The 14,144-nt window shown below is 36.8% G+C and overlaps 2 protein-coding genes across 2 annotated transcripts; both read left to right on the plus strand.

Annotated features, from left to right (window-relative positions):
* Positions 1-1,529: 1,529 nt before the first annotated feature.
* Positions 1,530-3,161, plus strand: LOC306766540 (alpha-1,3-mannosyl-glycoprotein 4-beta-N-acetylglucosaminyltransferase C-like; the record flags this gene model as incomplete). The annotated part of the gene is made up of 3 exons (XM_079254320.1): positions 1,530-1,664; positions 1,766-1,913; positions 1,993-3,161. The coding sequence occupies exons 1-3, from the start codon at positions 1,536-1,538 to the stop codon at positions 3,159-3,161; spliced, it is 1,446 nt and encodes a 481-aa protein (XP_079110446.1). The 5' UTR covers positions 1,530-1,535.
* Positions 3,162-7,477: 4,316 nt separating this feature from the next.
* rnf141 (ring finger protein 141) lies at positions 7,478-13,474 on the plus strand. The gene is made up of 6 exons (XM_079246573.1): positions 7,478-7,546; positions 8,393-8,596; positions 9,152-9,260; positions 10,513-10,694; positions 10,852-10,959; positions 11,064-13,474. The coding sequence occupies exons 2-6, from the start codon at positions 8,460-8,462 to the stop codon at positions 11,212-11,214; spliced, it is 687 nt and encodes a 228-aa protein (XP_079102699.1). The 5' UTR covers positions 7,478-7,546; positions 8,393-8,459; the 3' UTR covers positions 11,215-13,474.
* The last annotated feature ends 670 nt before the right edge of the window (positions 13,475-14,144 follow it).

Here is a 14,144-nt window from a genome sequence, read left to right on the forward strand (position 1 = left end):
TTATCACACCTTGTTAGGTAGCCCTTGCTTCTCTCAATATCTGATTACGCAGGCTGCTATCCCAGTTAAGGGTGTGTTAGTGTGTGTGTGGGTGGTTTTTGCAAGGACTTTCATAATATTGACTTGTGACAGCTGTCATTGTGTTTCCCCTCCTCTCGCTTTTGCATCTCTCAGGTGCCACTGTGGTGCCTTTTCATGACAGAAACTCAAAATGGCTTACTTTTCTAGCAGATGGCAGATGGGTTTCTGCCCAAAATGGAACCCAAGCGATGAACAACACAATGAATAATAAGTTGTTTATTTAGTCAGTGTGCCCAGCAGCACGTCTTTGCAGAAATTATATCCGTCACCAGGGAGCTTCGCACATCAAATATTGTGTTTTGGTGTCGCGCAGTATCAGAATTAGGGAGGGTGTCATGGGATCAGTGGTTTTTTTTTGGATGAGACACCAAACCAGGCAGATTATAGCCAAGTTTTAGTGTTTTTTTGTTTTTTTGTTTTTTTAAAGACTCTTTACAATATGAGCAAATGTCGCCCTGGACAACGCTAACAGCAATCATTTTCTACAAAGAGATGTCCGTGGCTTTTAATGATTTCTGAAGCATCATGCGTGGCCTGTGTGGCAGCTGCACACAAACAGGACAGATGACTGATGTATAAAATAACAGCCAAAGAGTCAAAATAACCCGGGAGTCATTTTGATTAATCCAATGATAAACCTTCAAATCAGCCTTCTGCGTCAGTCTCGGTGCCGTTGGCCACATCTGTCCTGTTGAGTCATTCATCAGAACCTATTAAAGATGAAGATCTGTTCAGTATTGTGATTGATGCTTGAGGGTTGGCACTGATTTTTATTTTGACTGAATCTCTACTAATCAATATGTTTGGGATGACAGTGGCTTAAATCCAAATGAAATCTGAAAGAAGTTTCCTGGAGGAATGAAAATGTCAGAATTATCTTGTCACTGCAGAGTTTCCTCAGTTCTAATGCGCCAGTCAATAGCTGTGTGAGTTTTTAGTTAGAGGATGTTAGGAAGAAAAGGTGAACAGAAGATGTGAAAAGGAAACAAATAATGCATAAAATGATTACATCCTTGTTTGATGTTTTTCTTTGTGTTTTTCAAAGAAGACTTGATGCAGAATGGGAGATGGGGTCCAAATTAGGAGGAAAAAGGAAAGGAGAACCTTACGGGAGAATTTAATGTTGAGTTTATTGTATTGCGTAAATTGACCATTATGTCTTAAGATTTTTAAGGATTTAAGATTTTAAGGACTTTATATTTCAGCTCAGTTCAAGCTGCTCAACAGAGCATAAAAGTCCTGTCAGTCCACACATGTAATGTTCATTCTGCAGCAGATGATGCATCTGTTGAACCAATCTACTTCTTTTTAATCATTAGAAAATTCATAACCCCAGTTTTCACAAAGGTTTTCACAAAAACCACTAAGTCATTTGTGCAATTTTACAAACTGGTTTTGCCTCTGATGACCTAATGTCTACTCTTCTGTGATTTCCAGCTGTGAGAGTCGAGATCATGAGGCTCCTGTGGAAGTCTGTGGACAAGATGAGGTGCTTCAGAAAACGATCCATGCTCCCAGTCCTTGCCTTCCTGGTCACCTCTCTCCTGTTTTTCAACCTGTACATGGATGATGGATATGTGCTGGTAAGTGTCTTTGACACCAAAACATTTCAGTGGTGCTGTTTATCGATTTTATCTGAGTTTAATGCAACTTTTGCTGAAAACCTTTTTTTTCTCTAATTTAGGAGGCTGAAAAACGTCAGCTGGGAGAATCACTGATACATCCTCCGAACTCTGAGAGATATGTCCACACATTTAGAGATCTGTCCAATTTCTCTGGAAGCATCAATGTGACGTATCGCTACCTTGCTGGAGTTCCTTTGCCACGCAAAAGTCCGTATTTCCAACTTAAACCTGAATATAAACAGAATTAGTATTTTATTTGGATGTAATAAGTGACTTCTCTTCACAGAGTATCTCACCATTGGATTGTCATCGGTCAAAAGGAAAAGAGGGAACTACCTCCTGGAGACGATCAAGTCCATCTTTGATCAGTCCAGTTATGATGAACTGAAAGAGATTGTCGTGGTGGTCCATCTGGCTGACTTCGACCTGGTCTGGTGCGAGAACCTGGTCCAGGAAATCACCCGGAAGTTTGCTCACCACATCATAGCTGGACGACTCCTGGTCATCCAGGCTCCAGAGGAGTACTATCCCTCTCTGGATGGGCTGAAAAGGAACTACAATGACCCGGAGGATCGAGTCCGGTTCCGCTCCAAGCAGAACGTGGACTACGCTTTTCTGCTTAACTTCTGTACAAACCTGTCACACTTCTACATGATGCTGGAAGATGACGTGCGTTGCTCCAGGAACTTCCTGACGGCACTGAAGAAAGTCATCACATCCAGAGAAGGTTCCTACTGGGTCACTCTGGAGTTCTCTAAACTGGGCTACATCGGGAAACTGTACCACTCCAGAGACCTGCCACGTCTGGCTCATTTCCTCCTCATGTTCTACCAGGAAATGCCCTGCGACTGGCTCCTCATCCACTTCAGGGGTCTGCTGGCCCAGAAGGACGTGATCCGCTTCAAACCCTCACTGTTCCAACACATGGGCTACTACTCCTCTTATAAAGGAGCAGAGAACAAGCTGAAGGACGACGACTTTGAGGAAGACTCCATAGACATTCCCGACAACCCTCCTGCCAGTCTTTACACAAACATCAACGTCTTTGAAAACTACGATGCCACTAAGGCTTACAGTAGCATAGTCGATGAGTATTTCTGGGGTAAACCTCCATGTACCGGAGACTTCTTTATCATAATCTTTAACAGATCAACAAAAATAAGCCGAATCAAAATTGTGACTGGTACAGAGGACAGACAAAATGACATTCTTCACCATGGAGCTCTCGAAGTGGGCCAGAAGTCTGTGGAAACCAAACAGGGACGTCAGTGTTCATCCTACATCACATTAGGGGAGTTTAAAGTTGGGAACATTGAGGTTAACAATGTAGACCACAAGATCGGCTTTGACATAGAGTGTGTAAGGATCGTTGTTACAGCCAGTCAGAAAGAGTGGCTCATCATAAGAACTATTAGTTTATGGACCACACAACCTGTTAGTCAATTAAACAAGTAATACTATAAATTTTTGACATCTTGATTTCATGTAACGAGTTCATCTTGGACTTTTGCTGTTTTCTGATTTCCAGTCAATCCATATTTTCTTGGGTTGCTAAGAAATCTGCTGTAAGTTTTCATTGTGGTTTATTAAAATAACTGATGTGTACATGAAGCCTTTTTACTTATTTTCATTTTCTGAAAATCTATTTATAAAAATGAACATGCTTGGCTGGTGGCTTCTTTCTTATTTCATGTAATCTATCATGGTGTTTTGCAAAAGATCTACTTTAAAAAAAAAAATCCATCTTTAATGAAATAAGTGGGCTGCTCTTTGAGCTCAGATGTGTCTGTCGTGGTTTCACAATGTCTAAATCAATACCAGTTACTAAAATAGAGCATTTATAGTTTTAGGAAGTGATAACTCTATGAAATTACTGCTTCCATCTGTGTAGTTTGTAAAGTATTCTTAAACCATTTTGAGATTGTGCCAGTGCTGCTTTAAATAGCTGTTTCTTACATCTATCCCCAATGAAATATAAAAGGTAAAGTTTTAATGGCTCTGGAGACTGACTGAGTGATTTAATATGCAGCTATTTGCTCTGCTGATGAGGAGCCGTTACAGTGAGCCTGAAAAGCAGCCGATGATATAAAAACTGTAGTCAGATCTCTGTTCCAGGAGTGTCGGGACATGCTTAAAATTCAACTTCTTCACTGTTTGATTGCAAAAACAACACATACATTTCATGATAAAAGTTGATAAATCTCGGAGCTGTTTGAAGTGACTTTGACCGATACAAACAACAGCAACAACAACAAAAAAAAAGCAATAATTAGGCCCTTGTCTAAAAGAGCAGTCATTTGGACACATAGCTGAGTTCTTTACTGAACTCATTTTGATGTGAGGTTAAGGTTCTTTGCTTCCCTTTGCTGCTATCTGCTGGTCATTTTAGTAATTGCACAGTTTGTTATCAATCATGACTCGTTTTTGTTTCTTTATTCTAAAGTAGAGTTGCAGGAGGTAACCTATGTCAGGGTTACTTAGCAAGAAACAGGATAAAGGCTTATCAAACAAAGAGCAACAAACAAGCACTCGGGAGAATTTAAAGACACCTACTGCCCAAACAAGAATCCTTTTCAGTTGGACTGTGAGAAGAATACCTGGAAAGACCTACGCATCTATGCAGAAAACATGCAAACTGTAGACAACTGCTTAGGTTTGACCTAGAAGGAACCTCCTTGCTGTGAAACACCCCCCCACACACACACCACCACCACCACCATCACCGCTGCGCAATCCTCGACTCCACCAGTATGGTTTCAAGTGCTGAAAGTGGACAAAAAAAATTCATTCCAATTATTGTTTGCTGAAAAAAATGCTTATCATTAATTCATATTTCATTAGGTGCTTGTGATCCAATGGAAGAATGTAAAAGCAGCACATTTTGTGTCACTAAAGTTAATGAAATAGTGACATCTTTAAAACAAGAAAATGTGATGTTGTTTATATATATATACATACATATATATATATATATATATATATATATATATATATTCCCATGAGTAATATTGCAACCCCCTAGCAAAACGACATATAAATAAGTAAAAGACAACATTTAGATAAGAAGGTGTTGTAAAGAGTAAAACAAGTTTTTGAAAAATATTCTAACACATATTTTGCAGGAAGAGTCTCATTATGTGAAGAGTGCAACTTGTGAAACATGAGGAATAACTGAAAGATGTAGGGAATATTATTAATGATCTAATTGTTTTTTGCTAATCTTATTTTGGATGATCTATTGTTTCTACTGTTTGATCTTGCATGTTCTTCTCAGAAATGTGGACACTTTTCCATGTATTCTGGCTTCCTTCTTAAGTCCAACAGCCTCTAGAGAGTGTGCATGGCTGTTTTGTCTTACTGGGGCTGTGACGTGACACAAACATCAAAGATCCTGAATAAAATAAAATTGCTTATTATTATATGATCTTAATCTAGAGTGAATCTGTGTTAGGGAGAATGGACGTCTGAGGCTAAGTCCTTCCTCTGCTGAGTGAGAAACAGGTGTCATCTGTGCTGCAACTCTTTTCTGTACGAGTCTCCTTCAGGTGTTGTGATTGGCAGTAAATAACAAATGGCTGGACCTCTGAGAGCACCAAAGCCAAAATTAATTTTAGGTGAAAAACAAGCTTCTCATCACAGAGTCAAGTTCATCCCACTTCAGTAACTTTATAAGTTATGACAATGTTATGCAGGATCAAAGTTTTTACATACACAGGGGACATCTTAAACCTGACTTTCAGGTGCCATTTTTCATGGATTTCATGTTCCGTTTGTGCATATTTCTGTTTATTCCCCTTTTGCTCTGTAATGATTGTTTTTTTTATCTCATATAATTTAATCTGATATCATCCTTCTTGCATAAAACTTCCTGATGTGGCTCGTTCAGCTCTTCCTGTCCAAGAGGATTCCTTAATCTTATTATTCTCTTCATAACAATATCTACCTTTGTGTTTCTCTTACACCATTTTACAGCACCTGTTACACCATCAGTGTAATCTGAATCATTCTCCCATAAACTTTCCTTTCCAATTTCTAAAACAGAAAGAATGAAATGGATTCAACACTATTTGTTAAAGACATGGATCTATGCACTGAATAAGTAACCCTAGCTCATGTATGCTAACACAATGAGCTTAATGAATTATACTACTAGCTGTTTGTATGTATGAAGTGTTTTTGAACATGAGCATTATGCTTTTAAATTTGTTGGTATTTTCTTAAAACTATTATAAAAATACATTTGAAATAGGACAGTATGTTTCAAATGTCTTGTTTTTTGTCAGTCATAAAAAATGCTGTCTCACACATATCTACTTTGAGTTTGACCGAACAAAATGACAAAAGAAAAGTTAAAACTAATTTGTAATATAGACTTAAATAGAACTTAGAAAGAAACATGAAAGGTGGGAAATTAGACTGTTTACAAAAAATTTATGTTCCATCGAAGAATTTTATAAACTTCATTAAATATTTAAAATTATTCGAAAGAACAATTCAATTCCAGAGGTACATAACAGACAACAATAAAAGATAATGATAAATTCATATAATTAATTAGAAGCTTTTTTATTTTAATCATTGCACTGTGTACAATGCAAGTTTGTCATGCAGATGTGGTTTGTTTAGTTTGAGTCTGTCAATCTTGTTTCATGAATTTTACATTTCCCCCTAGAAAATAAATGAAGTAGATAATCTTTGTCCTATATCTTTATTTTCAAAACAAAGTATAATACTGTATCTGCAACTTGAACTTGTTCACTTCTCTGTCTAAAAAATATGGTAGATCCATCCAAAATATCCAAGGATACCTGATAAAATAAATGTGAATTTCAGTGTGTTTCTCAGTAATTAATATCAAAGTTAAGTCTCTTCTCTGCCTTTTTCTTTTTTTACTGGGTACACATTATGTAGAATTTTAAATTAAGTTCTCAAAAATCTACCAGAAAGCAGAGTTAGCTTCAGCATAAATGTTTTCATCAATTTATTGCAATATTGCTTTATGGTAACATCAGCCTCACAAGAGGGTCACTAATTTGGATATCAGTTGTTTTCTTTTGGAAAAGAAAACACAATAAAACACCATTCAATATTATCTAAGAGTTCGAAACAGATTAAAGTTGAATAGAGATTTACTTTCTGTAAAAGAATTCTAAATATTAAAGACTGATTTCACAAGCACAATACAGTTTCCCCCAATTCTAAAATAAAAGTGATTTTTTTTTTATTGTAAAGAATATTCCTATTGTTCCATATGTAATACAATGTTAAAGAAAAAATGTGTTTATTATGCAAGAGTCCATGCTAATATAGCTTGTTGATGAAAACCAAACAGTTTTACAAGTAACTTCTAAATTTTGTAATCACATTTAATAAGAATTTAAGTCCATACATCAAACTGAATTAATCAAAACTAAACTATGTTTAGGAAACGTGTTCCAGTTTGGATTTTTCTTTTCATTTGGAAAGTGGGTTAAACAATTTACTTTTTTTTTTAAAAATTCAACTTTAAAAAAAAAATCAGCAAACAAAATTAAATTCTAGGCGATATTCATTGTTCATTTTAATACATTCATGGATCCTGTGATAAAGATTGAATTTAATTTAATTCATGTGAAATATCAATCAACTGTTATTAATTCTACTCCTTCCAGAAGCAAATCCAAATTGCTTTTCTGTGAAATATTATTTCTGTGAATTAATTTCTGTGAGATAACTAATTTGACAATTACCTGACGCAAGGCAGCGTATCAGTGACATCATTAGATTGCGCCAATGAAAGCTCTGTCAACAAGCTAACAGCTAAGCTAGTTTCGGAGTTTGGATGCCAACTTCTACTTCTGGTAAGAAAAGTGTGGTAAGCTCTTGTTTGACACAGTCTGACTAGATGTTGACATGTATCTGGTTTAATTTAATATGTTTGTTGTAAAGGTTTGTTCTGTTCATTCTTGTTTCTTTGACCGGTTGATGAAGTCTCGGGAAAACCTCAAACTGCTTGTTAGCAACATGCTGCTCGGCAGCACTTTGGACTCTATCTTGAACTTATTGTGGGAAATGTTTGAAATAAAGTAATTATGAATGAGTAACTAATGCTGTCAAACCAGTACAACATCAGCCTTCTATAATAAATACTTGACATCCGGCCAGTTAGCTCTGGTAGACTCCCATTACATCGTGCTAATGTAGCTGCCACAGATAAGACGTAGTTTCTGTTTAATACGAGAAATATTTTAATATCTTTTCCACACATACGAAATAATGCGCACACTCTCAAAATAAAACCGGTGTTGCTTCTGTCATGCAATGTCGTCCTATGTGCTCAGCTCTATAAATTATCCGTCTATGCGAGTACTTATTCAGACCCTTATTAGCATGGCTAAGAGGTGACATGTCGATCTTATCAGTGTCTCAACATCAGTGCAGCTCAAAGTCGGTAAATCCATTTATACATCCGTCACATGCTTACAGTGTAAGCTGTGATGTGAATGATAGCTATAAGTGGATGAGTTACCCATATTTAATAAAGGACAGAACTGACATTTGTTTATCAGCCACAGAAAAAGAGTAGCCCAAACTGGATCCGCTTTGTGAGAGCAGCAGCAATCATGTATATTTTCTGCAGCCACATAAACATGTTACACTACAGCATCTGGTTACTCTCCTGACTATAACAGTCTGTTTGTCACCAGGCTCTGCAGAACTGAATGAGGTGCTGCCTTCAGCCTCTGCTGTTTTGTAAGCACTGCTGCCACCAGGATGGGCCAGCAGATCTCAGGTCAGGCGGTGATGAACCATCTGCCTGAGAAGCTGATGAAACATGCTGGGCTGGTACGTGACAGTAGCTACCTAACCTACGAGGAGTTTCTGGCAAGAGTGGCTGAACTAAATGATGTGTAAGTCCCAGTCTGTTATGATTGCATAGCTATTTAAAACATCAATAACTTTGCAGTAACATAACTGGTTTTTTACAAGTGTCTATGAGGAATGTAAAGATATATTTATGTGAGCTTAGCAAGGGACCTGAACTCTGGAGACCTTCTTCGAATACTGTTCTGTTTAATTGGATCTTATTCCCCACAGCACTGGGCACTGGTATGCCAGTTTAATTTTAGCTGTATGGCTCTAAGAGATAACAAGAAGGCAAGATAATATGGAGGACAAATGGTAGTGTTGTTCAGTGTGACATGAAATGACATATCATTGTAGTAGTTTGGTTATCTTATTACATGATAATAAGTAACTGATAATACTTACAAAGAACAGTATAGTTGATGACAGACCAGTAGAAGTAACTGAAATAGTAAATTGTTTTAAAACTATGTTTGTGTATATCAAACATATTTTAGGTTTGCACTGGATTTTGTGTTCACACTGCTGTGAACAGTTGCAGGATACTGCTTTAAAAAATGGAGCTTTATGCCAGCTGAACATGCCTTCTCTCCTCTCAGAACGGCCAAGCTGGCTGCTGGACAGCAGAAACACCTGCTGTTTGAAGTGCAGCCAGGATCTGATGCATCTGCCCTGTGGAAGGTGGCTGTCAGGATCGTCTGCACCAAAGTAAGACCAAGTAAACCTCAAGCATGTGCCAAGAGGGCCATCTGCCCACACTTCTGAAATGGTTAGAAATGGACAGATGTGACAGGACAAAATATTGCCTGTGGTCTTATTCATTTTTATTCTGTGATTTATATTACTGAAATTGATCATTTTAATTTCTGTTTTGTTGTGTTTTTTATTTTTAAGAAAGCTTTAAGGGTCTTTTATGTTGGCATGATGTGGATTTTTCCATAAACAAGTTGTTTTAAATTCAAATCATGTGTATTAAACAAGTAACACAATGCTCACAAACATACAAAGTCTTATTCAGGTTTATTTATTAACACTAAGTCACAGCAAACTCTCAGGGTACTTTCATTAGAAAGTAGAAAAATATCTCTTCAAGGGACCCCAAGCAGAACCAGATTCTGGGAGGGTGGGCATCTGGCTTGATATGGAATGGATCAGGGATAGCTTGGAAAAAGAATTAATTCATATATGAATAAAACAGTAGCAAAAAGTTGATAAACTTTATATTGATTCTGTCTGGTGCCATATAGGTCTCTCTTTTCTTGTTGCTTGGCAATCATTTGCATACAAATGTGGTTTATTACCTTGTTATATGTCAGTGTTTCTTAATCTGAAATTTTTTTTTTTTTGGCCAATAATAATAATAATAAAGGTAACAAATTATAGTTCCTTCATATACATTGAGCATGTTTTCTTTTATGGAGCCACAGGCAAAAAGTTTTCCTGTGTTTAGAATGAAGAAGGGTTTTTACCATGAAGCTGATTAGAAACAAGCTGTTTTTAATCAGCAGTACATCGATATGGATAAAATTTGGTTTTTGGAGGATTTGAAATGGACAGATGATTTTTAGACTAAAAATAGTTTGATCATAGAAAAAAACACCTTGAAGTGGGATTTTTAGGCCTGTGCAGATAAAGAACAACTTCACAGGGAAAGACTCTAATAAATAATACAAATAAGTTGTTTTTGTAGTTTGGGGCCATTTTGAATAGCTGTGTGGTTCAAAAAGTAATTTGTGTACAAGTAATATTGGATTATAATCACTGGCTGGAAAAGACTGTTTAATTGTAATAAATAGCTGAAAGCAGCTATAAAACAGCAGTTAATGAATAAACTCCTCACATGGTCGTCACAACCAACCATCTGTTTGAGTGCAGTGGAGGATTGCGACGGCGTGTGTTCATACACACTGTGTGTTGACCCTGCATGCCTCGTGCTGTGATCCCATTTGTCTCATCTTAGATCAACAAGGAGAATGGTATGGTGGAAGCGTCAAGGATCATGAACTTGTACCAGTTCATCCAGTTATACCGTGACATCACAAGCCAGGCTGCTGAGGTGCTACCTGCAGAGGGAGCCACAGAGGGCCCATCTGCCCAGCTCCCATCCACTGACTCCTGCCAGGCCAGCATGTGGATGGGGAGGTGAGTGGGCAAGAAATGTATGGATCATTTTTAGATTTTTTTTTTTTTTAAACATTCATGACACAGAAGAGTATATTTCGAAGTCAGATTCTTTAAGAAGTAGTAATCCTCAAAACTAATTTGGTCAAACTTTTCTCTGCATCTTGTTTCCACTAAGAGTGAAGCAGCTGACGGATGAAGAAGAGTGCTGCATCTGCATGGACGGGAAAGCTGACCTCATCCTGCCATGTGCACACAGCTTCTGTCAAAAATGCATTGATAAATGGTGAGGCGTTAGAATGAATAAGCTCGACCTTTATATGGAAACAGACATTTTAACCAAATGAAAAGCGTTCAGACAAACACTGACTCTTAGTTTTCTGTTCGCAGGAGCGGGCAGAGCCAAAACTGTCCCATGTGTCGTCTGCAAGTGACTACTGCCAATGAATCGTGGGTAATGTCTGATTTCCCCACAGAGCATGACATAGCCGGCTACATCCTCAACTTGGCGGACGAGGCAGGCCACCCACACAGGCCTTAACACACTGAACACTGAGCCAAGCAGAGAGCTAGGAAAATTAGCCCACATAAGCAGACTTTACATACTGAAACACAAAGTATCACTTTCAAATAAAAATACTTTTTATGTCCATAAAAATGCAAAAGAAAGCAGCAGGTTTCCTTTTATCTTCTCAGTGAAGATAAATCCCTGCTTTTTTTTTTTTAAGTCCTAAAGATCCCAGGACACTCCTTACTGTTAACTTAATATAAATGTAAGACATGATGCTTTTTTGTTTTGTTTTATGAAGAACTGTGTGTGGTGTGCACAAATATAGAATCAGTATGCTATAATTTGTTCCAACACACAGAAAACCTTGTAGTACAGCCAACATACAGTACTATAAGAGAAGAGACCCTTGGACTGGGATTATTTTAGCACTTTATGAAACAAATCCTGATGTTAATGACTTCATATTAGTGTTGTGTGTCATTATTATGAATGAGACAAATGAGGTGAACTATTTTAGCTTCTAGTACTCAGAGAGGTTTGATAACTATCATTTGTGTTCCTTAAATTTAAGAAGATACTTTGACATTTGGGGAAATATTCTTGATCTCTTTCTGGGCAGAGTCCTTCTATGTGTCCCCCTCCCAAATCTAATGTCCAAACCAACACACCACAAAAACTGAGATGTTTATTCCAGTGTTAATACATTATCCTACCAGCGCTGACAGTGTTCATTACATGTTATAACTCATCTGTTTAATGAAATGTGTGCATTTTATTGGGGTAAAATGCTAAAGGGTGCAATGACTGCACAATTGCTTGATGGAGTCTTGGTAAAATACTAAAAAAGAGCTTAGAGACAATAAATGATCTCCCACGAAACAGTTAACAGTCCTAAAAGAGCCACTGCAGTCAAAGAAAGCAGATAAGCACATTTCCCCAAATAATGAACTAACTTCAGCCTCAAGTACAAATCCATCGCACCAAAAGCGACCCATTATCTGCCCGAATTCCTGGAGAAGCTTTAAGCCAAATTTGTTTTCCACTTACAAAGCTGTCCTGTGGTCTTGTGCTCTGTAATGTTGCATGATTACAACCCACATGATGTACCATAAATCAACGTTTTGATGCAGATCACAATCTGACAGTGCCCTGTTTTCACGACTAACTAGTTTTCTATCATCTTGATGACTTGGCTTGTTGTGATATCTCTATACTGTAAGAATGATGAACCATTCTTAGTTTCTTTTTGCTTGTGCTTTTTTTTTATTTTTAATTTCACATAAATCTTTTAGACTGAATAGTCTGATTGTTTTATTGTACATTGCGGTAGTAAAACAACAATTCCTGTCTTTGCTTTTTCGTGCTACTATGTGAAAATAATATAATATATAAGAGGAACGGCTTTCTTTCCATTATAAGCTCCACATTATCGTTTCATTTGTTGGATGTAATTTGTAAATTTATCAAAGTATTTCATAAAATGTGAATATAAGTCAACCTTCATTTTCATTAATTATATATTTCTATTTCCGTAATCTGAAGCTTTTACAGTTAAGTTGATGACTTGCTAGTTCAGCTTTTTGCTGTGAAGTGTGTCAAGTTTTTCATTTTTATACATGAAGTACATTACTCTGCAACTTAACTTTGTCACTTTTACTGTTTTCTTGCTTTACCAAGTTTAGTCCACTAATCGATGGACCCTAACTATAATGCAAACAAAAGTCAGTTTTGGATGGTTAGTGGCATTAAATATTTCACTTTCTGGGTGGATTTATGATAAATATCTGACACTCTGTGCGCAGGAGTTGACAGCCTGCACACAAAGAGATCGGACTTCAGTAGGATCAGGGATCTTAATCTGCATGGCTACATGGTCTATTTAAAAATTATTTATAAAAATATATTTGTAAAACAATTCAGAACTGAGCTTCTGACCCCACACATTATATTTTCTTCTACATAAACTGAAGACTTAAACTGCTGTGTAATGTGTTGTTGCAGCTATACGGTGGTAGCATTAAGTTGTGTTTCAGCTGATAGTTTATCTTTACTGGGGGGCATTTTATCAGTAATGCTGAAGAGAAAAAAAGATATAATGAAATGGAAGCCTTTTTATTGTATTATCCTAAATAAAAAGATACTCAATTTTTGCACTTTATAACTTTATGTTCTGATGAGGTGAAAGGTTTACACAAATCTGTTTCCTTACTGCTACTGGACTTTTTGCCTTTATACAGGCCATGTTTGTCTCTTCATCGGAAAATCTTATGCAATAAAACTTTAAACACTGTCACGTGTCAATGATTTCATTACTATTATAAAGCATCTGTTGTCATTACATGTCATTGTTTCTTTGAATGTATTGATCTGAACAAATCTTGCATTTATTTGGTCTAGCTAATTGCAGTAAGCAGAGAACTTGTGTGCTAGTTGGTAACTTGTAAGTTCTTGCAATTGGCTTTTTTCATAGCGAGCATTTTAACGGTTTGGGAAAAAAAATATTTTTAGTACCCTGGTAAACTTTGATGATGAAGCAGGATCATAGAGAGCAGGGTGCACAGGGGCAGTACCATCCTCTCAAGCTGAATAATAAAGACATCTCTGTCAGACCAAAATGTCAAGAGATTACTGGAAATATCTCTAAAAAGATGATTACCGGCAGACACATGCTGACACTCAAAACGTGACATTTCTCTTATCTTGAAGAATGGATATGTTTTTAAGGGATATTTTTCCTACTAATAAAGTGGTTATATTGTTGGTTATAAGATTTGGTTCATTTTAAGAGGAAAAAGGGTTAGTTTAGTCTCCAAATGAGGTGCATGTTTTTAGTGTGAAAACATGACTTAATATAGTTAAAATTTCTATGTTGGTTCAGGTTGTGTTGGAAGCTGGTGTTTGTTTATTTATTTATTTATTTATTTTTTAAGATAAAACCTGCAAAAGTTGCTATTTTCTCT

The sequence above is a fragment of the Telmatherina bonti genome (genome assembly GCF_933228915.1).
Source record: "Telmatherina bonti genome assembly, chromosome: 2".
Classification (NCBI taxonomy): Eukaryota; Metazoa; Chordata; class Actinopteri; order Atheriniformes; family Telmatherinidae; genus Telmatherina; species Telmatherina bonti.